The sequence below is a fragment of the Acyrthosiphon pisum genome, chromosome A2 (assembly GCF_005508785.2).
Source record: "Acyrthosiphon pisum isolate AL4f chromosome A2, pea_aphid_22Mar2018_4r6ur, whole genome shotgun sequence".
In the NCBI taxonomy this organism is placed as follows: domain Eukaryota; kingdom Metazoa; phylum Arthropoda; class Insecta; order Hemiptera; family Aphididae; genus Acyrthosiphon; species Acyrthosiphon pisum.
The window spans coordinates 64,635,826-64,660,095 of NC_042495.1; the positions used below are offsets into that span (position 1 = coordinate 64,635,826).

Below are 24,270 nucleotides of genomic sequence, written 5' to 3' on the forward strand. Positions count from 1 at the left end.
AATTAAATTTTTTTTAGTTTATTTGAAAAATTCCGATATTTCATGCAATGTCTTGTTTTCAGTTTCGGGTAGACAAAAATAGAAATACACACAACCGATCAAACCTCCGAATCCGAATATAGTAAATGTATTGTAGAAATCCACTAAATAGACGACATCCGGATAATACTTGGTCATGAAAAAACTGAGAATGAAAGACAGCGTCGAACAAATGCTACAGGTTATGTTTCTACTCCTGAAACAAATGTTTAAAAATCATATATTGTTATTGTTTACATAACACAGATTACAGCAAAATTTCTTTCTCGATGACATATATTTTATCACAAGATGTCTTATAGTGTCTGTTTACATACTCTTATAACATAATATTTAACAATAAATAATATTTCAGTGTTATATTAACTTGATTTATTTATTTTACGAATTAGTGTATTATGCTGTTTACAAAAGCAATTTTATGATAATTTATTACTATAATCTTTAGAGTATTCATTAATTTTTAAATGTTATCGATGCGCGTAAATTTACACAGGCATTGTTTATTTTTCTCTGGTTTAAGTACTCGCCAATTATGATTTATTTTTAAATTAAAAACAGATTAATATTATAATTGTAGTGTGTTGTACTATTATTGTTATAGTTTTTAAATCATATACATATATTATGTAATGTTTAGAGTGGAATTTGTTTTGTACTCACTTCATGGGGAATATTTCAGTAAGAAGTATCCATCCGATAGGCATTATGCCGAATGATGCCACGAACGTACTAATGAGGTAGCATGTTAATAATAACCAAGATTTTATTTGTTCTGAATTCGTCCAATAGACGCCAATCAACCCGATTGATATGTAACAAATAGAACAAATCGACAACGTCGTTAAAGTGAGGAATCGTTTTCCAAGTCTGTTCACCAATAAAACAGTCAATATGCCTCCAACTATAGCTATGCACAACGAAAACGCCTATAATATAGTAAATAAATAAATATATATGCAAATGAATGCGCTATAATATTATAATATAAGTAAGTAATCACATGAATATTGAAAACTATTTTATTTAAAATTTGTTTTGAATGCGAACAATTATGTTTAACCTCTTAGCTTTTGAGTTATATACTTACTACAGTCCATTGGACGTCGACGTCGGCGCCAAATGTCCTAAATACTTCCACTAGATACGGTCCGAATGGTACTCCGGATAACAAGTTTGAAAAGAAAAAGTATATCAGTAGTAGACGGAAAGGTCTGAGCACGTCCGGCTGAAGCAGTTGTTTCCAAGAGCTTTCTGAATCATTTTTGTCGTTTTTATCGTCTGTGTCGAACCACGAAAGTAATATCATTATAGATTTTTTATTATAAACAACACGCGCTATTAGCTTATGATATCGACGAAAAATAAAATTGAAAATTACTCGATGAGTTTTTATTCGCAGACATGAACACTACCATTTCGTGAAATTCGTTTGAACACTTATCGTGTGTCACCCATCCCCGTAACTTGCCAAGGGTCCGTTGCGCTTTTTCGTTCTTGCCCTTGGACAGTAACCACATCGGGGAGTCCGGGCTCTGTGTATACAACAATTATTATTGTTATAATCGACGGGTGTCTTTATTTTCGGGCTATGGTGGTCGGTGGTATAATATTATATAGATCGTAGACCGATATAATATTATGTATATCACACACGTAGACCTTTTACTTAAAGACCGGCCCATCATAGTGTACCAAATACAAATTAATATCCGCGTGCTGACATGGCACAGTGATGCAGCCCGTTTAGTATAAATATAGTTAGGTGTATAGTATGATATTATATATCATACTAAATTTATATATAATCTATAATATTATTATATAACATTTTTTTACCGTATCGGAGTAACTCAGTAACTGAAAAGTGCCACCTATATCTTGAAATAGTAAAAACGTGGAGAGGGCCGGTTCATTAGTAAAAGGTCTATGATTGTACCACACTAGAATACAGCAGTCTTGTGAATTACACGTTTTTTTTTTGTAACAAATATTTAAAGTCATAATATTTTAAATAAACATCCCAATGAGTTTCGAGTATTTTTTTACGATTTGTGTTAAATTATATCGGCATTATTTAATTTTAATTTTCCCAACTTTCTTCTTCGTCATTCCATGCGACTTTTAGCTATTTCTTAATGTTATATGCAAACGAAATGAATTATTCTATATAAAACACATTATAATTATGTGTTCAAATTAATTTACTATGTGACGTTTAAAACGTAGAGGTTTTCGGTGTAAAATATATAATTTTTACGGATATGCTATTAACTTTTGTTTTGTGACAAATAATAATTATTATCCTGCATGTTATGATACGAGTGAATACAAAAATACAAAAAACATATTCATAATAGTGGTATAACGTGTTGAAATCAGCACAAATATCGTTTGAGATAGGGAGAGGGGTCTAAAGCCCTGCTTTAATAATATATAATAAGCTTAAAACAAAATGTAGGGTATATATTTTGGAGGTGGCTTTTGACACTTTGTGGTGGGCCTATGGTGTTGAATAAGTCTTCATCTGAAATATGTGTCTAAGTAGTTATAATCGAAATATATAACATACAACAAAAAATAGTATTAAAATACCTACCTACTTAGGCGCCTATATATAACCGCTAATATTTTACAAACACGTATATTATGATACGTATAATTATCATAATTACCCACCATGCACAAAATCGCAATAGTTATGATCGGTATCGCCATGTTGATGAGTACGGTCAGCCTCCACTGTCTGGTGATGGCGTAGATGGTGGCGAACAGCAGCGAACCGCTGAAGAAGAACACGTTCGTGGCAGACATCAAGGCGCCCCTAAGTTTCGGTTCGCACACTTCGCCTATGTATGCGGAAAACGGGCCGCCCGAGAATCCAACGCTCAGGCCCATCATTATCGAGCACGCGTACATGGTTTCTACGTTTTTGGCGTAGAAAAACATGATCTGAGACACCAAGTACGGTATGTTGGTGATTATCATGCAGTTCTTGTGGCCTAGCCGACCCAGCACCAGAGACGAGATCAGGCTGCCCAGAGGCGTGCACAGGTACAAGAGACTTCCTGCGATGGATACAACAGACGGTAAAATAATAAATAATACATTTTTTGTTTTTCATATTTAATATTTTTGAATACGATTTTCGAAAATCATTACACGTTGTTGTTAAGACGCAATGTGTGTTGAAAAGTTTGGGTAAAAGGGGCACGTGAATTGAATTCGGCACATTCGTCAGTTTCGGTGTGTACATAATATAGCTGTATAGAGATACTTAACTATCTACTTAAGTGCGGCAGATGAGGTAGTAAATAAAGATATGTTTGAAAACATATTCATACTCACCAAACCAAGAGGTCTGCTCATTGGTCATGGTTAGCCATTCATTTTCATTTGAATGGTCTGATAATGCTCCGATGATGACTGTCGAACAAATCAGCTCTGTGCCGACTCCGACTTGTAAGAATCCAGCTCCGACTAACGCTAAACACTGTAATAAACCAATATGTACTGATAATGGCAATACTTTTTTTCAATGGAGGATGGGAATATTGCCTATAATACTTTTTATTTGTTAAATACTTATTAAGAAGTTCAGTTTCTAGCTGTAAACCATTAAAATTATAATTTGCGTGTAAGTAGGTACACCCAAACAATTTAAAAACTACAAATGGTAGAATAAAATATAAATGGTTTTTTTTTAAAGTGTAACAATTAAAAAGATATTTAACTGTAAATCGTGGTTCAATTTTATTTATAGTAATAAAAATAACTTACTTGTGAAAAAGTGGATTTGATACCATATTTATAGTTACTATTAGACTCCATTCCATAAACTATATATTTCTTTTGTTCTCCGTGAATTAGAACTATAATCAAAAATGTGATAGAATATTTTATTTTATTTTTTATAATAGCTATTGTAAAAATAACTATTATAAAAATATTATTTCAACATATTATTATAAATGCTTAGAATTTATAGTAGGTACCTATAGCCTATAGATAAATATACATTAAATGTAATAATTTTTAATAAATTATATTTTTTTCTATTATTGAATTCATAATTTAGGTTAATTACCTTACTTATTTAATTGTACGCTACATAATAATACCTATATTTTATTATGTTTTTTTATAAGACTAACGTGCTAGTGTGAGCGTTCGAAATGTAAAATAAAAATATAAAATAGTATGATCTTTGACAGATCGGAGAAGTTTCACTCCCCTGCCTAAATGTAGTCTTGATAGCACAGTCATATTATTATAGGTACCTAGGTACCTACATAATGATCTCCACTTATACTGAAACAATAACAAAACAAATGTAGGATTCTTTTAATATACAAAGATAACGTGCTTAAATACCGCTTTTGAGTGTTTCTCATAATCTCATATCTATTATTTCACCACTCACTACTAAAATTGTTATTCTCGTCACTGCCCTATATTTATTGAATGTAAATAATTCATTATACTAGGTCAGACATATTATAATGTCTTCTAGATAGGAGATATTGTATTTTGATGATGGGGGTTTTTTTTTAAACATTCCTATTTTGAATTATTATTATTTATTTTATTTGTATTATAAAATATATAAATTATAATTCTACTGACTACTATTATTATTATTGTTATTATTATTTTTCAATGTCATTTTTACTATTTTCTATTTAAATTTGTTAAATATTTGCTTGTCTGTTTTAGTGTTTTTATATTTGAATTATGGCACGCCATACCTACATAATATATTATAAATAAATATGAATGTAAAATATTATAAAAGTCTCTCGTAATTATAATTACTATAGTTTTACAAATTTTCACTGACCTCAATATTGTATAGTTATTACTTATTAGTTTTGAATATTTTGTCATTTCAATAATTTGTATTATATTTTATGAAGAAATCAAACCTGTTATTTTGTCTTTGTCTTACATAACATAATATGGAAAACGTCGCAAATTTGCATTCAGCAGTTCAAATTGAATATTGTGAGATTTAAAATTAGAGCGAATTGACCTAACTTAATGTTAGGAACATTGCCTATCTGTGCTCTCGAGTACGGTTTTATAATATTTTTATTCTTATAGGCAAGTTCTAAATTTTTTACTATTTTACACAGTCATAACTTGCTTAAAAAAATAAATATCGTATAAATCCAATAAGAGACCACAGATAATGTCCTTACCTTTGAGTTAGATAATAGGTAAATTTAGATAAATATTTAAACTACAACACGAAATTTGAACTACAGATCGTATGTTTTGGTATGGTGTGCGTTTATACGTACCTAACTAAACGGAGACAACATTATATGCGGGTACAACGTCCTTTCAATAAAATATTATGCGAGTTAAGTATTATAGGATGGTAAGATTACCACTACTCGACTAACCTCGTATCCTTCCTTGGTCCTCTAAAAGTTGAAAATTAAATGAATAGCTTTACGTGAATTCCATTCTTTGATAGTTGATAAATGTTTAACTATAAAATAATTAATATTAATATAATTAGGTGTTATTAGTATTGTACAACTTAAGTGTCTAAAATCTAAACAGTGTTTTACTATAGACAATTAATTGATAAGCATGAAATTATACACATTTATTTTAATAGTAAATCAAATCATTTACAATTGGTATATTTGCATGACTTTAATATAGGTAATTTAAATATAAAGTTCCTTAATATTTTAATAAATTACATAAAATCGTTATATTCTAGTAAACTGTAGTAGTAGGCAGTGGCGCCGAAGTCCATGGTGATGTCGGGCCGTGGCCCGACCTCTTTTTTAAAAAATGTGGCCGGCCGGCCATATTTTATTTAATTCATAACTTTAATATGAGCATGAGTATATTTAAACCGTGATTATGAATAAATGTATATTAGAGTACCTCTATATTAAATAATTAAGATATTGAGGCCGGGAAGTTTTAAAATTGCCCGACCACATTTTAAAAACTTCGGCGCCACTGGTAGTAGGTATATTGTAAGTGGTAGGTAGTGTTTTTAAATTATGGTGACAATGTTTTGTGAGAATATTTTCAAGAAAACTCTCAAAAACGATACTTAAATTTTTTTCTTCATAATTTAATGTTAGTCTCAAAAAAAGATAACGATAAGCGCTCAATATTGGATTTATTGGACTTAAAATTGTACTCATATTTTAATTATATTGAGTCATAAAATCAAAACTCATAAGCATAAGACATAAGTTATAACTCATTGAGTTATAAACCTAAACAAATAATTGTTATTGCTTACCTACCAATAATCGTATAATATAGTATAGGTATTATAATTGACGACCCACAACTCTTTATTATTATACATTAACTAAACAAAAACACATAACTTGTGAGAATTAGATTATAAGCAGTTGTTTAAATTAAAAATAAGAATACATAGGATGATATTTAAAACAAAAATATCGAAAAAAAGAAATTCTGAGAATATTCTTCTCTCAAATCATTACTGGTGGGGAAAAAAACGTTAGATATTTTAAGTAACGTCCTTATATGATTATAATTATGTAGGTACTTATATTTATACTTATATTTATTTGTAATTTTGCCACTTCTTAATTTATTTACCATTATATCATGATGATGTAGCCCTGTAGGTACCTATGTGGTTTATATAGTTATACCTATATACTATAGTTATACCTAGGTACAACTAAATCGTGATTAAAACAATTACCACGTCCAAATCACATGCAATAAATATATTATATTTTTAACAATCTATAATCTTATCAATAAAATTCAAAGGAATATCTAGAAAAATGATCATCCCACTTTTATTTTAATGAGATAATTTAGGTTTTTGGTAGGGATTTTGGAGTTCATTAACCACAATTGAATTGTATTTGTTAATTGTTTAAAATACATACCGTGAGCAAATTATGGTATCAGTTATCATACATTTTTATTTTTTAACTGGCACTAATTATTAATATTTTCCAAGAATTACCTATTATGATTGAAGACATCACTTATTTGTTAGGTACCTATGTTTTTTTTTATTGAAATTATATTGTAGTTTAATTTTCCTTACTGCGTTAGGTAGATAATGTGTAAGAGAAAATTATCATTTTAGTAAGTGCTATATATATTACATCTTGTTTACTTACATTTAAATTTTAATCATGTTTGATATTTGCTTAGTATTTTATTTTATTTTTGTGAATACGAAATATTTTGTGTTCCATTATCGTGTATTTAGGTAGGTATAGGAACATAATATTATATAATTATAAATCAATTTGTAATCAATGTTATTATCAATTACCACCTACATACTTTGTACATGGGTGTGTAATTAGATTTCTGTAAGTCCAATTTACAGGTTTAAATTATCAACTAAATCTACATAACGTTAATACGCAATTTAATGTCTTCATACCTACTGTATTGTGTAAATGTATATTTGTAAATAAATACCGTCAAGTGTGATGACTGATGAATGATGATAGTTTTGAAAAGCCAATGTAAATTAAATAACATTCAAATTCTAGATTATGCATACAATTATTATATTTATAGGTACATTTGAAACCAAGAAAAATAATAGTTTATGATTATGGAAATTATATAAGCAATTAAACAATTATGTTTTCTGAATTAAAATACAATTTCAGTTTATTAGTCATGCAACTCCATAAAAAATATCATGATAATAGTAATACATTATTTTTAAATTAACGAATTATGTATAGTGGTTGACATTAATATAATATTTACTGTTAGATTTAAATTCTTGTTCGTAAAACTCAGTATTAAAATTTTTTTTAATTTTAAAATAATTATTATAGTTTGAGAATAGATAATTTTAAATACCTATCTACGAAAAAATAAAAAATAATGAATTTATATATCAGCTATTTATTTTAATATTTTATTTAACTATATTATAAACAAAATAAAATCATAAATTGCGTGTAGGTATAATGTATTTGACTGTTAGGTACATTGTTTGAAAACTCACCTAATTTCCATTCGACTTCACAAGTAATCTTGGTACATATGCAAACGTGTATCATTCAACTTACTCTGTTTTAATAGTGCGTACATCATTTCACAATTGAGTGTTTTCTTCTATGAAATTGAGTTTAATCTTATCATCTAATATTAGAATATAACTATAGTAATTAGCCGTAGGCTCCATTGATAAACAGATCAGTAATGCGTGAATTATAAATATGTTATTCGTGTTTTGTTGACTAACCATTATATTTTTAACATACATTATACCTTGTATTATATGTACTACTGTATTAGTCTGTAAAGAGCGGTGGCCGGAGGGTAAATAAAATAAAATAGCAGTGTTCACTGGAGTTTTTTTTTTTTTAGTTCCTGGTTTTGAAACAACTATAAAATATTCGAATCTAATAAAAATAATACTAATTTTTACAATATAATTAGTATATTATGGACTTAAAATGAAATTATAATAATATGTGATATTTATTATAATTGTAAATATAACTATACGTATTTTTATTGTGTAAATTAGTTTACAATTGTATTAAAAGTAAGTTTTAGTTTCTTTTAGTATGACTACGCTAAAAAAATGTATGTTTGTATTATCATTATTTTTTTTTTCATGGGGTGGGTTTGGAGTGTAAAAATGTTCTTTTACTGCAGGCTTCATTGGTTTGCTTTGGATTTTTAATGTGTTAATTTCATCATTATATGTAAATTAAATTCTCAGAGGGCAACATTTAGGTCTTCCTTATATAGTAGCTTATCATTAATTAGTTTAAAAAATAAATTTATTTATAAATATTTATAAATAATACCTAAAAATATTAAAAATCTATAGGGTGACTACTATTATTTCTTAAATGCCAAACCAGAATATTACAGTGGTTTATAGGTATATAAATATGAATATATCAGGTGTATGTGGTATGGACCTTAAATATGTAGTTTATTTATTGAAATATAACTATATCTATATGTAAGTGATTCAATCCATTTCTAAACGAGCTTATTAAAGTGACATGCTAAAAATCAAAGTCTTTAATTTGAAGATACATACTTGAAATATGCGTTAATGCATTAGAATAATATTTTTTAATAATTGTTTGGAAGGTATAGAGTTATGAAATGTATCTGATAAAAACTTGATTTATAGATTAAATGACTCAATCAATTATCAAACCACAAAATAGCACAATATAATATTATCTATTTACGCATACATTCAATTAAATAGTAAAGTAATCGAGCACTGTATAGTTAAAATACTGTAATGAAGACAAAATTAATACTATAAAGACAGTTCAGTATCTAAACTCGAATATCCTAGCTCCTAGTTTTTGTCATACACTCCATATTCATAACTTACTTTAATAACGTTGAAAATAACTGCACATTACTCCAGGGAAATTACTTTTTAAAGTATAATACGTTACAATTGCGTTAATTTAAATAAAATATAATGAAATTACTACAGCGTAATTGAAAAAGTAATTTCGTTCACTAATTTACAATTTGAGTTACATTACTATCCAAAGGCGTGGATCCAGTGGTGAGGGGGGGGCGGTAGGGGCTGGGGGGAAGCTGTATCAAAATGTACTACTCATTTAATTTATTTAAATTTAATATTTTGTGTTATCCCATATAAATGTATTGTTATATTATTGAGTCATAAAACTTTGTCTTTTATTTTTATAACATTATATACATTTATAAATTGTCGAGTACAATATTATTATTGTGACCGACTGAGTGACGACGACCATCGACACTACGAGCCAACGCGCACTGTCTAAAATATATCTATTTTATTTATCTTTTTTATTTATAATATTTTATTATTTATTATATCTGTTCATTGCTACAATTCAATAAGGACTTTCATGCAGTTTATGAAAAAAAAAATATTCATTATAATTAATAAAGAATTATTGCATTAAATACTATTGCATGTATATATATTATATATATACTTGTATTTACCAATAGGTAAATAGTAAATATGTACTTATACATATTTAAAATCTGCCCCCCCCCACAATTAATGTAGGCTTGATTAGCGCCTGATTACACTACCAAACACTGCCTATATTGTAATATGTATTATATTGTATTAACTATACTTGATTTTTAACATACTATACTTAATAATAATAATAATTGTTTATTCAATGAATAAAACGGGCAAATTGCCCAATAGTACAAGTAAATAAATAAGTTATTACAATAAATTGATATGAAAATCGAACAATAACATAAATTCATATTAATAATAAGCTAGAAATGTAAACTGAAACGAAAACAATCATACAAATAAAATATTACATATTATTGTTTGTAATGTAAGTTTTAAGAATTGAGGCTAACGGAGAAAAGAAACAATCAATATTAGGTGCAATTTTATTACACAGGGTCATGGTTCTAAGAATAGGGGAGTTTTTTAAATAATTTGTGCTGTGTGATTGTAAGTAGAAAATAGGAGTAGTTCGATTATTATATGCAGGGATATTGAATGAAATATGTTTTAATAGGTAAGGCGCATCAATATGGTTATTTATTAGTTTATATAAAAAAGAAATATCAGCTAAATCCCGTCTGGAGGCTAGAGAGGGAAGGTTATTAAGGAGTGATCTTATTGATGTATAATCATGCTGGTTAATAGTTATGTTGAGTTTATATGCTGCGAACCTTAAAAATCGCTTTTGGACTCCCTCAATAATTAATATACCTTTTATATTTAATTTTGATGTAGTAATTGAAAAATATAAAATTTACGTACAAAAAAATAACTAATAATTAAAAATTATTTAGTTTTCATCAACATATTTTGAAGAATTTGCATAGTGATTTATTTATTTAAAATAATAAAATTATAGTAAACTAAATGTACATTAAATACATTGTATTTTGCGTAACATAGATAATACTATAAGGTAAATTGTACACATGATATACCAACGATAATATTATTCTGACGCATATAGTAGGTACGATTCTGCGTCAGAATGTAGTTGATAGATTGTATGGATTATAGAATATGATGAAAACTAGAGTTCCATTATTTAAAAAAAAACACCTATCTATCTATAGGTACGTCATATTATGTTTTATTTCGAAATTAAATTAAACACCACTCAGGTAGGCCACAGCGTTTTGATATCAATTTAAACTCAACAACATAATTCATGTGTGCGTCGTAGATGCGTATCTATCACATAATATTATGTTAAACATGGGTATCATTGTAGTGCTCTAATTAAAAAACATTATGATTAGATTGATTGTAAACTATTGTTACATAAATAAAACGTCCATTTTAATAGGATCATCTGCTCGAAATGAGGTGTATTACGGAGTGGATTTAATCAAACTTAATTATGTCCAATATATCAAACAGTACATTATAAACGGCATTCATCCATCATGCACTATACAAATCTTGTTTTTCATTAATTTATCTTATTCATTCACTTTAAATTTAACAAAATTAGACATGAAAATTACAGATAAGAATTTATAAATATGCAGGGAATTTGAATACAATAATCATTAATCAGTTGTTATACACGGTGATTCTTTTAAAGGTAAACACTACGATTTAAAATATAAACACTCATTGTCTTAGAAATTATCAAAGACATTAACGTTTTTGAAAATATTTTTATCATATAATTTTGAAAAAAAAATATTTTGAATACTATTTTCTATCATTATATATTTTTTTAAGTTTTTGCTTTTTTTTATTGACATCGTTATATTTTTGATTTTATATTCTTAAGTAAAATATTTTTTCTGAGAATTTCAATAAATTAATATTGAATTAAGAACGAGTTAACTATATTTATATAGTTATAAATATTTAAAGTTTAGATAAGTGGAGTGCTGCAGTGGAACACGGATACCTTGCAAAATGTTGGTGCATTACTCCGCTTATCTAGACTTTAAATACTTAAAACTAATTAACTTCAAGGTACATATATATACAGATATTCCCAATAACGTTAATACTTTTCTAGAAAATCAGTGTTCACCTTAAAAGAAATAAGAATCACCTTGTCTACCTATATTAAATTATACTCTTAAGGTTTTATACAATATATTTAATAATATATGAACTGGCAAATTAAATGTATTTGAACGATAATGTTTTTATTTATTATTATTTATTTCTATAATTGTTTTATAAACTTAAAAAAAACGGTTTTGAACTTAATAATCAAATAAAATAACTGATACTGTGAAAATAAATTACTCTTTTAATATTATTTAAATTGCTTGGAAGTTCAATTGGAACATCCAATTCGTAAATATATTTATTCTGTAAAAATTGTGTTCGTTGAGTTTGAAAACGATCCCAGACAATTATTTATTTCGTCTTCTTTTTCTAATACATCGTAATTCAATTATAACTGCACATTATAATTTACTCAACAATCTTAAGCAAGTATCTCTTGTCCGGTTGCATAAATAATCACCAAAAACGTAATGAATCAATAATGAGCTGATTAAACATGATATATAGTGGCCCACGATTGGTCCATTATATTTTAGTTAACCATTAAATTAATACATGTTATATGGAACTCGGCATTAAAATATTAACTGTCGTTTATATCTAGTCATATTTTGTGTATTTTTTAACCGAGTATCTATTTTGATGTAATCACTATATAATCCATACATGAATATTTCTCCCGATTGGCTGACAGGAGTTCCTTAAAAAAATTATATACATAAATATTATTCTATCTGTTAAAAGACGATTTGAATACAATGTTGATAGTTTTTATATGCATTTTAATTTATGCTGAATACTGCAAGCGACGTACAATTTGCAGTGTCGAATTCGTACCTATACGAACGTCTGTCTAAATTCATGGTCAACAATTACCTACTACAGACTACGTTTTTGTAACGGTTGCGTCATAATATAATATATTTTATTTGCGAGTACCTACGACAGCATATTAATGCGTGTACCTAAAAATATACAATATAGTTTCGTCCGTAAATCACAACCGCGATTATTGCAATGTGAACCATTTCTACGTCTTTAGGAGCTCAAAAAATTAACTTTGGCGGGACGAGTGTTTTTGATATTGTATAATATAACGAGTACAAAAATGATTGACGATGACCCGACCCGAAGAACGCTCCGCCAAGGTTCAACATCATTATCTTATGTAGGCGGGTACATTATGCAGTGCGGCGTATTGTAAATAATAATGATAATAATAATAATTTTATACAACGAAATATTTCGATGATGACGTAGTAGGTATATGCGCATAAACCACAACGGTCTGTCTCCTACTACCAGGACGCACGCACGCCACATGGTCGGGTGACCACGTTCTGTTCGGTATGGTTTGGTAATAATAAACAACTGCCGCAGCGTGGTTACACAATAAACGTAATAATATATATTTTTTTATATCATAGTTCTATCGCCGAAAGCGCGTGCACACAGTTTGTTGTCACGCTGCCGTTCAGACGGTCAGCTGTTTGTGCGGCGCCGTTCAGAAAAATCGAACTTTCACCGAGAGAGCACTATACCAAACATAATATAGGTACTGTATAACTGCAGTTTTCGGTGTTTTTTTTTTTACTGTTGTTTGTTTCTTCTACGTACCTACCTACGTCGTAATAATATTATTTACACATTATAACGTTTTCGACGACTGCAGTTTTTGAACATCATGAACGCGGTTAAAAGCGGCAGCAACGTTTTTGCGCTATGCGTTTCGCTTCTGATCTCTTTGATATTGTGTCCTGCTTTCGCAGTGTACCAAAATAATTATTATCCGGTTGTACACCACGGACATGCGGGAAATAAATCCGATTCGAACACTTTGAGACTGGTCCATGCGGTACGTACGCCAATATTACAACAACAACAACAACAACAACAATAATAATAATATTTCTACGTAACTATAATAATAATATATTATTATCCTACCAGCAGCGATGTGCATCAATAGCGGCTTACAAAATATCATAAAAATATTAATATGTGAAAACTCATTTTGAAATCGTTTACAGGTGTTTAGGCACGGACAACGGACGCCGGCCGACACGTACCCCCAGGACCCGTACACAAATTCGTCGTGGGAGCCATTCGGGTGGGGCCAACTGACCAATGCAAGTAAATATTATTATTATTTATGAAAAGTATTTTAGAGCATTTAGAATGCCAATTGTGTTGTTACGATTAGCGTAAAGATTTTATTCTAGTAGACTCGACTGACGCAGCATTGTGCAGAATATTATAGGTATATTATTACGTGATTGACGCGCCAAAAACGATCGATTTAATATGTTGGTTTATTTGGGTTTTAAGTTCTTTGTTATATTAACCGCTGTTAAATTTTGGCCACATTTTATAAAGGTAGACTTTTTTTAGTTATCACGTTCCAATCGTATCAGATCACATATTGTTTACTGATACAATAATAACAATAGATACAATAGATACAATATTGTGACCAAATTATTTCAAATACCTTTATTGATTTAGTCATATTTTCCCAAATGATCTAATACGATTTATAAATATTGAATAATAATAACAATAGTTATATAACTTAACTAATTAAATTTGTATAGTGCATATGATAATATACATTATTTATTTAATGTTTACAAATGTTTGTTTTTACAACCATTGGATATCACGTTATCATATTAAATTATTTTTAAAACATTTTATTAGGTATTAGTTAGGTATTCAAATAAAACAATACGTATGTTTAATTGGACGATCGCCGTAAATAAAATAAAAGTTTATAGGTGAATGATATGAATAATTTATTTATAAAAAAGGACAACAAAATATTAGATTATTTATGATACCTATAGTTACGTACCTAAACATTTATTTAACACATCAATTTTTTTTTTATATTGTTACAATACGGGTCGTTCCTCATAGCCCAATACAGAATATATAATTGTATATAATAAAATATACGCAACGCACGCACCTATAATATAACTATACTTATATATAATTGATGTATCCTCTTTAATTGTAAGGATCATTTCAATTGTTGGTTGATTCGTTGCATAATTGGAATTGTGGAATTGCATTTAGGTATGAACAATGGATATTTTGTGCAATAGACATGAAAGGATGGGACTTGAAAGTTTATTTGAGACGATAGTATCGGAGTGTCAATAAAGCCACCAATTAGTCGACGCACGAGAAAGGTTAAATAATATTAGCCTTCATCAACTAAAATAATTAAGCCAAACCGGTTTATAACTGGAGAATAATCAATACCTACTTATTTAATTTAAACGCTATACATAATCTTCTTGAAAAACAAAAACAATTTACATACAACACACTTAAACCAAATTGGAGCGAAAATTCAACTCACGATCAAACTTAATAGGAACCCAAATTACAAATCAATAATAGTAGGTAATAACGTCATAACTCACTGGTGACTATAATTCTAGTCCGTTCTCAAAAATAAATAACGACATTTGACAACAAATTACATTTTAATATTTTTAATTATCTATTGAGTAACACTGTAACTAGGTAATATGGAATTTATTTTAATTGTAAAAATAACTTTTTTTACATTAAGAACTAAAATTTTTTATTTTAAGATTCAGAAACTCGTTTATAAAGCAGTTCGCTAATAGGCTATGAATTAATGCATAATGGTTTTAGAGATAATAAACATATTTCATACAACATGAAAACATGGAAGGAAAACTCAATTTTTTTAATGTCATCTGTTAAAACTGCAGTTATTATAATATAACATTACTTTTGAGTTTGGACTTTTTTTTTTTAGTTTAATAGGTAGTATTAATAATTGAGTTTTTAAAGTCAAACCACAGACGTCAGTTACAGATCGTAAATACTGTTATTATTTTTAATCAAAGTATATTAGTACCAGACAAAAAAATGTGAACTCAATAATGCGTCAATCTTTGGATTTTAATAAAAATGTTTGCAGTGTTTACAAACAATATACAATGTGTAATGTATTATGTATGTACAGTGTGAGTGAAAAATACTAAATCGTTTGACATCCATATAAAAAATTTAATACTGAAACAAAACTACTCGAGGTACCTTCTGAAATATTGTTAGTTTTGTTTAAATTATCTAATTGAACAAATATAATATAAATGCATATATTATAATAATAAAAATGAAATATTTTTTGTTACTAATTTTTAGTAATGGTAAACGAAAACAATACGAGCTGGGAAAATTTATCAGAAAGCGTTATTCTGGATTCTTGGATGTTCTGTACTCTTCGAAAAAAGTCACGTTTAGAAGTACTGACGTGGACAGAACCATGATGAGCGCTCAGCTAGTCGCGTCTGCCATGTACAAGCCAGTTGGTGTACAACAATGGAATAGATATTTAGAATGGCAACCCGTTCCGATACATTCAGAACCTCTGAATGACGACCGAGTAATATTTTAATGTTAAATGTGTTTAATTAATCTCCGAATTTCTACTGTCGGCAGTATACAAATGTGTGTGCTGCAGTTGTTGTTAGTGCGAATAGACTGTCCCAGGTACCACGAAGAAAGACAAAAAATAATGAATTCCACCGAAGTCCTCGAAGAGCTCAACACTTATAGTGATCTTTATAGTTATCTGTCCAACCACACTGGACTGACCATTCGAGATCCCGACGATGTACAGTCGATTTATAGTACATTAAAAGCTGAGGTAGGTCCTTAGTATAGTCACTTTTTGAATTTGTGCATCACAGAAACCCACATGCAACACATTTTGTGTTATTTTGCTTATGTAAAAGCCATAAAAACGTGATTTTTTTTCTATTCAAGTCGGACTACGGAGTTGCCCTTCCGAGTTGGACGACCAAAGTATATCCAACGAAATTGGCCAAAGTGACATCTAGAAGTTTCATACTAAATGCGTACAACAATGAAATGAAAAAGCTCAAAGGAGGTATATGGTAACGCATAACTGTAGATACAATACCTACGTAAAAATATGTTTAATGCTTTTTTTTAAGGTCCGTTATTAAAACAAATACTGGAAAATAGTAAAAATAAAATAAACAAACAGTCCACACATCAGTTGTATGCCTACGCCGGTCACGATTCAACTGTATCCAATCTTTTGATTGCCTTAGATGTATGGGATGAGCAGATTCCTACGTATAATATGTTGGCATTACTAGAGCTACATGAATCGAAGAAAGGAAATTTCTACTTAAAGGTATTTAATGAAATGAATTACATTTTTCAATGTACGTATTGATATTTAACAGAGCACTGCAGTTTTATGTACCTTCATTATAATTTTTTTTTTTTTAATTTTCTAGGTGTTTTTGCGCAACGAATCATCAACAGAACCTTATCGCTTACAAATACCTAATTGTAAAGAAGATTCGTGTACTCTGGAACACATTTCAAAGTTGACTGCGAACGTGATACCGTTGAATTTGAATGAAGAATGCAAGACTGATAATCCCGAATTTTCTAATTTAACATTTATTGACAAAGGCCCATAAAATCATCTTTAGAATGGATTGACGGATAAGATTGTACACTCTTATACAGTTATATTTCTATCATTAAATGTATTTGATTGATATCACCGGCTATACGATTAATGTGTGATTACTTTTTTGTTTATTTAATTTACACAAAGATTTAATTTATTTTCATTTTTCAAGAAAGGCAATAAACATGTTTGTATTTGGGCCTTCTATTTTTCCGTTCAACAATTTTATTTAAAATCTCAATTTCACAATTTTATATAAAAAAAAAATTATTTTAATTAGGGAGTCATTTTTTATTGACAATTATTTAAAACAACAAAAAAATATGATAAAACTCTAAAATAAGAGTAATATATTTATAAGACATTTTATAGAGAGTAGGTATTATCTTTTTTAAAAATCAATGTTGATTGCATACATTTACAAAGTCTTCACTCATCAGTGAGTACACGATGTACAATTATAGTATTATTAAACACCATATTAAGTTATTAGTTTTTATTGATTGAATATCTACTTACAACATAATAATATTAGGTATATTACATTAATGCATTACTTAGATATATCGGCGGAAACACAACTTTTTATATGGCTTGTTGATATATTTTAATCTACCTACGTGATTGTTGACTATATTTACAGTGATATTTCATATTTTTAATAATATAATAGCGCAATTAAATAAAACTATCCAATTATTTTATTCTATCTATCTGTCGAACCGCATCCCAAAATATGTATAGGTTGGCTTTAACACAGAAAAATATTAGTATAAAATACTTATTCCTTATATTCTATTATTCCTAATAATATGTGTTAAGTATAAGTTTTACCAATAATAACGAGTTCTTACCTTGCGTGTGGTTAGCATACGATGTCCAAGTTGAGAGTTCAGTGATCAGTGGTTTGCTCCATGAAAGCTCCAGATCAGTTCCATAAAAATTATTATGAGTACGCGAACGACTAAGCTAACGTGTCGTATATAACCGTCGAATATAATGAAACATGCATAGTTAATTATTTCGATACACATACTATTTACCTATCTATTAATTTCATATAACATTAAAATAATATCGATCTCGGTTTTTTAATGTGTATTTAAATTTTTTATTTTTTTTATGTTATGACTTAAAAAGCAATAAAGCGTTATTTGTAACATTTTTTGTTTTTATATCCCGATGACTTGATATGAGTGAAATAATTACTTAATGCCTTGAGTTTAATGATTAAAATTTGGTGTTAAGTATAGTACGATGAACGGCCTTGTCTATTTTTTGGAGAACTCCCGTAGTACGAAAATGACTGTCAATTCACTTCTAAGTTACTAATTTTTATTGGCATAGTTGTGGCATTACGGAAAAATATCCGTTGGACTTTAAATTTGTATGACTTGCTCTAACTGATTCACTGAGTTTATTATGAAACAGTTCATCTCAAACATCATTATTGAAAATTGCGTGTTCGAATGATTTTAATTTAGCTATGGCTTCTGATGTATAAATAATATATACATGATCAGCTGGCAGATAGTTTTTAATTGCATTTTAGTTTCTCCAAAAATAATTGGTACTATCGGAGCACTTCTCTATCATGTATAATTTTATTCGATATACATCTAAAATTATATTGTTAATTCTTGTGAGTAATGGATATGAAGACAAAAATTGTCAAAATGTTTGTATTCATATGAATAAATTTACTGACCACATGTAGATCTCAATTCAATAATTAATATAGTTTGATAAGAGAAATATGCGTTAATAATAATTGTTTGTAATATAAAAATACATTTTTTTATCGTGGGTATTTATTTATTTACATTTTTTGTACAAAAAACTAGCCAAATTTAATCAAATCTAGTTTACATAAAATAAAAACAGTAAAATTTAATTTTACAAAACAATAAATAGGTAACTCTTTATTCAATATGGCTTAAATAAACCAAGGTAAATATTAATTATATTATTCAGAAATATTTAACGAGGTATTATAGTTTTTATACATTAAACCAAAATTAAACATTTTATATTAAACGTGAAGAATATTACAGTATTAGATTAAAATATTATATTAATCAAAATAAATATTTTAAAGGTAATACAAAAAAAGTACGACTAAAGCATTAAAATAACAGTAATTACATGAATAATTAACATAGAAGTAGGTATTTAAAAAAAATATACGTTGAGCACAACATAATATTTATTGTTTGTATAAAAATATGTAGGTACTAGGTAGGTATTATATTATTATATTTATGCACTAAATGAAATATTTACCTGTTTTTCTCGTAATTTATTTTAACGATAAACACATATTTTATAAAATAAATAATAACAACATAATACTATAAACTTGACTAGGGTAGTTTAGTAACATAGAAATTTAATTTAAATTTTAAAGCTATACCAAGCGTAAACACCAACGGTGCAGAGATCGCGATCTCCTTTCTGAACAAACATAAATGTATAGTAGGTTTGGATATAGCATGGTTGAGTGTTTTCTACTTTGCTTCAAATTTATCTTTTTTTATTGTATTTATTAACAATTGCAGTGCATTTAATTTGTATTTAAATAATAATAAGTACCATTCTATTTGAAAAATTCAGATATTTCTTGTAATGTTTTGTTTTCAGTTTCTGGTAAATAAAAATAGAAATATACAGCACCAAATAAACCGGAAATACCAAATAAAGTAAATGTATTGTAAAAGTTCACAAAGTTGGACAACTCAAGATAATACTTGATCATGAAAAAAGATATTAAGTAACCCATTGCCCCTCCAGCGCTGCAGGTAATGTTTCTACTCCTGAAATTTATTAAAAACAATTCAAGGGTTTGAATTAAAATCAAATACAAAAAACATATTTTTTTTTTTGCTCACTTCATTGGAAATATCTCGGTAAGAAGTATCCATGCGATAGGCATTATCCCAAGGGATGACATGAAAGTAGTAGTTAGAAAAAGTATTAACACCAGCCAAGAAGTTATAGGTTTTGAGTTCGTCCAATACACACCGATTAATCCAATTAATATATAACAAATTGAGCAAATTAATAACGTCGATAACGTAAGGAATCGTTTGCCAAGTTTGTTGATCAAAAATATCGTTATTATTCCTCCAATCGTTGATAAAAATACTGAAAACGCCTATAATATTGTAAACAATTAAAAAGCGATATCATTAAAAATAATGCATAATCGTCATATTATGTTGTTAAATGTTAGACGATACACTCATAGACATTACTTACTAATGTAAACTCGACGTTAACGGGTGCACCGAATTCAGTAAACACTGCTACTAGATAAGGTACGTACTGTATTCCAGACAATAAATTCGCAAAGAAAATGTACACCAACAACAGACGGAACGGTCTGTACACTTCAGGCCGAAGGAGTTGTCCCCAAGAACTCGTTGCGTCTTTCTCGTCAGGAAAATAATAATATAAATACTAAATATTATAATATTGTTATAATTTATGTTATACGGCAAATTACGTTAAACGTAAAATAACGTTATTTTTAAAATACATAGGTATTATGTAGGTAATAATATTATCTATATAAACCAGATACTTACGTTATTCATCAAATACTTAATTAATTATACTGGATCATACTGATTTTCACACTTTAGGTATAATAATTAAGTAGGTACCTACCAGGCTCGGTGTCGTCATCTTCATGTACCATAGTTGTAGACGTATAAGCTATCATTTCTCTGAACTCTTTGCTTGAAAATGTTTCGTGCGACGGCCATCCTCTCAATTTGCCAAGCGTTTGCTGAGCCTTTAAGGGTTCGCCTTTGGTCAACAACCACATTGGAGATTGCGGCGTCTAAACAGTATAAATTTAATCGAAATTATAATCATAACTTGGTGAAAAATAATTATTTTGCCCAAGGACCAACATTTACTTGATTTTATATCTTGATACGCAGGTAGTACAATAAGTACAATAGTAAGTATAATTAATACCTAAGTACCTATTTAAGAAGCAATTTTTTTGAATTCTTTTAAAATTTAACGTTAACTGGTGGTCGAAATGATTTTTTTTTTGGAACCGAAAGGTACCTATTTAGGGTATATCAAAGACAATAATATTAACGAGGCGTAGTGTTATTACATATTTATCTAACCATAAACAATATGGCGATGGTCACGATCGGGATCGACATGGCGATGAGCACGGTCAGCCTCCATTCCAATGTGATAGCGTATATCAATGTGAACAGCAACGAGCCAACGAAATAGAAGACGTTCGTCGCCGACATCAACGCACCCCTAAGCTTGGGCTCGCACACCTCGCCAATGTAGGCTGAAGACGGGCCTCCCGAGTATCCGACGCTAATCCCCATCAGCATCGAGCACGCATACAATGTCCCGACGCTGTTGGCGTAAAAGAACATGATCTGCGACACTATGAACGGCACGTTGGTTATTATCATGCACGTTTTGTGACCGAAGTGGTCTAGCGTTAACGAAGATAGTGCGCTGCCCAGGGGCGTGAACAAGAACAGAAGACTACCTGAAAAGTTATCGAGTATAAGACTTAGGTAGGTACTGCATCTTTTAAATACACTAGGTGAAATTATGCACACTATAGTTAACCAATATTACCTATAATATGATCCAAGATTATTTTTAATCATTAGAAATTAAATATAATATCTACAACCATTTATTATACCTATTACCATTGAGTATCGTATCTACCTATATATACCTATTGAACATTGAATTTATTTGTTTATATTTAACTATTTATATACTTATACTATCTAAGTTACCTACATGTACTGATTGCTATAATATTAATTTAAGACGTTTAATACAGTTTGGACTTGTTTATTAGTTTTGGCTGAATTTGTTTTTCCTAAGTTTAATAGAACATGACGTATCCAATTTTATTTATATTGTCAAAATTGACATTTGTGTATCGAAGATGTTGGGAAAAAATTAGCAACGGGCACAAATATTCTGAATACGTTTCTGATTAGGTAATTGGTTATTAGGTACTGTATGTGGTCTAGCTATTATATAGGTAGTAGGTATGTTGATTGGCAATAATGATAAAATGTGTAGTTTAGCGTTTATTTTCTAATACGTAGTCTCTCATTACGTAAAATATTATCATATTGTTATATAGAATATAATTAATGTATTATATATTTATATGCGTTCCAAACACTACACTTTATATTAAATTCAATTTTTTACGATACACCCTCTAAAAACAATTAACGGAGCATACGTGACTATTTCACTGAGGTTTAAGTTGAACTGTACAAACATATTATATACATACGTTTCAATACGGAAATACAATCAATTAAGTGCGGCGATAATCCACAATACTATAAATCAATACTTCACATTTATAATATTATATTATTCTACGAACCGTCATATTATAAAGCATGTTATTATGTGACTTATTTTTACAGAGATTTAACTTGAGTCTTATAAATTCATCTAGGAACACTCACGTGATAATATTTTATAAATACAATGCGTTTTAAATAACAATTAATGACGATCGTAGAAGCGCATAAATAACTTTATAACCCAACAAAGAACTTGTGAATAATATAGGTGACGTGATGTGCATCTTTCTCTTCTCGTATTCCTCGGAAAACCAATAACATAATTCGTCGGACAGGAAATTACGAGGCCGAAAAATGTTCGTACAAAACTCTTTCTCCCCGCATTTGTCGTTCTGCATACCAACTCCGTTATAATATGTACTCGTCGACGACGATGCGAAAATGAGTTGATCGAGGTTCGAACGGCATAAAGACTAACTGACTGATGGCAGAAACTATCACTGTGAATTGCGAATCCATATAAACATTGTGTGAACGACAGCTGATAAATGTATACCACAGTCTATAGGGAATCTAAGATAAAAAAAGGTGGGTAAGTGGATTTCGCTCTGCTGTACAGTAGGTTACAAGTGGGTCACTGTATAATGGATGGTATTAAATTTGAATTCAATGATATAATATCATTGTATAAGAAAAACGATTCTGAGCGGAGACGGTATGTTAGTCTAGGTATAAGGCATAATATTATATTAGGTACCTATAATAAATTCCAAATTAATCATATCATAATATTTATTAGGTACTTATAACGCCGTTATACATCAACAAAAAACCGTGGTACTATCATAGATATATAATAGTATACTTTAGAAGTTTCAAGTACCCACGAATAATATTATACAATCACAACAAAATAACTAAAATAGTTATCCTAGGTTTTTAATATGTAATTTCGTCCAAATTTGTACTTAAAATGACTATAAAAATAAACTGCGTAAATGTATTTTTTAGATTTTTTGGTAACAGAATTAATTACTTACGTGGAATCTTGTTTTAAATTTTCAATTCTTAGATACAAAAATTGAACATTTTATAAATTTTTAACTACAAAATAATTTTTCAAATTAAAATTTAATAAATTTTGTCAAAATTTGATCTTTAAATGCTTATAAAAAAAAATTGTGCCTATGTATTTTTAATATTTTTCAACTGATATTGTAACAATATATCAGAGCTTTGTATTAAATGTATACACTTTTTGGCCCAACAGATAAAACTTTATTGATATTTATAGAAAAAAAACAAAAAAATTGAAACTGACATGTCCGTAAACAGCTCAAAAAGAGTCAATTATTTTAAAATTTTATCGTATATATAAAATGCTA

General features: G+C 28.7%; 3 protein-coding genes across 13 annotated transcripts in view; 1 reads left to right on the forward strand and 2 right to left on the reverse strand.

Annotated features, from left to right (window-relative positions):
- Positions 1-2: 2 nt before the first annotated feature.
- LOC100169576 (facilitated trehalose transporter Tret1) lies at positions 3-8,167 on the reverse strand. 2 transcript variants are annotated; one of them, XM_001946927.5, is made up of 9 exons: positions 8,042-8,167; positions 5,448-5,536; positions 3,820-3,911; positions 3,388-3,532; positions 2,719-3,107; positions 1,421-1,574; positions 1,130-1,320; positions 703-968; positions 3-235 (listed from the first exon to the last, which is right to left on the reverse strand). In XM_001946927.5, exons 3-9 carry the CDS (start codon positions 3,868-3,870, stop codon positions 19-21), a joined length of 1,413 nt encoding a protein of 470 aa, XP_001946962.1. In that variant the 5' UTR covers positions 3,871-3,911; positions 5,448-5,536; positions 8,042-8,167; the 3' UTR covers positions 3-18. The 2 variants fall into 2 exon arrangements, with proteins under 2 accessions (XP_001946962.1, XP_008180274.1); XM_008182052.3 differs by lacking the exon at positions 5,448-5,536 and having other exon boundaries at positions 8,042-8,140.
- A 5,089-nt stretch (positions 8,168-13,256) lies between these two features.
- On the forward strand, positions 13,257-17,759 carry LOC100167518 (prostatic acid phosphatase). Of its 4 annotated transcripts, none has more exons than XM_016802182.2 (8): positions 13,257-13,409; positions 13,480-13,907; positions 14,083-14,180; positions 16,244-16,484; positions 16,563-16,748; positions 16,868-16,991; positions 17,059-17,264; positions 17,371-17,759. In XM_016802182.2, the coding sequence occupies exons 2-8, from the start codon at positions 13,737-13,739 to the stop codon at positions 17,557-17,559; spliced, it is 1,215 nt and encodes a 404-aa protein (XP_016657671.1). In that variant the 5' UTR covers positions 13,257-13,409; positions 13,480-13,736; the 3' UTR covers positions 17,560-17,759. The 4 variants fall into 4 exon arrangements, with proteins under 4 accessions (XP_016657671.1, XP_016657672.1, XP_001947030.1 ...); XM_016802183.2 differs by having other exon boundaries at positions 13,263-13,409; positions 13,480-13,607; positions 14,083-14,185; positions 16,245-16,484; XM_001946995.5 differs by lacking the exon at positions 13,257-13,409 and having other exon boundaries at positions 13,471-13,907.
- Positions 17,760-19,809: 2,050 nt separating this feature from the next.
- Positions 19,810-24,270, reverse strand: part of LOC100574753 (facilitated trehalose transporter Tret1) — an 11,348-nt gene continuing 6,887 nt past the window's right edge. For 4 of the 7 annotated variants that reach the window (XM_029490164.1, XM_029490163.1, XM_016802190.2 and 1 more), the window contains 5 exons: positions 21,698-22,086; positions 21,222-21,396; positions 20,811-20,980; positions 20,441-20,706; positions 19,810-20,365 (listed from right to left, as the gene is read on the reverse strand). In XM_029490164.1, coding sequence (XP_029346024.1) covers positions 20,149-20,365; positions 20,441-20,706; positions 20,811-20,980; positions 21,222-21,396; positions 21,698-22,086 — 1,217 coding nt within the window. In that variant the 3' untranslated portion in view covers positions 19,810-20,148. The remainder of the gene's footprint in view (positions 20,366-20,440; positions 20,707-20,810; positions 20,981-21,221; positions 21,397-21,697; positions 22,087-24,270) is intronic. The other 3 variants (XM_029490167.1, XM_029490166.1, XM_003242579.4) reach the window with 2 other exon arrangements.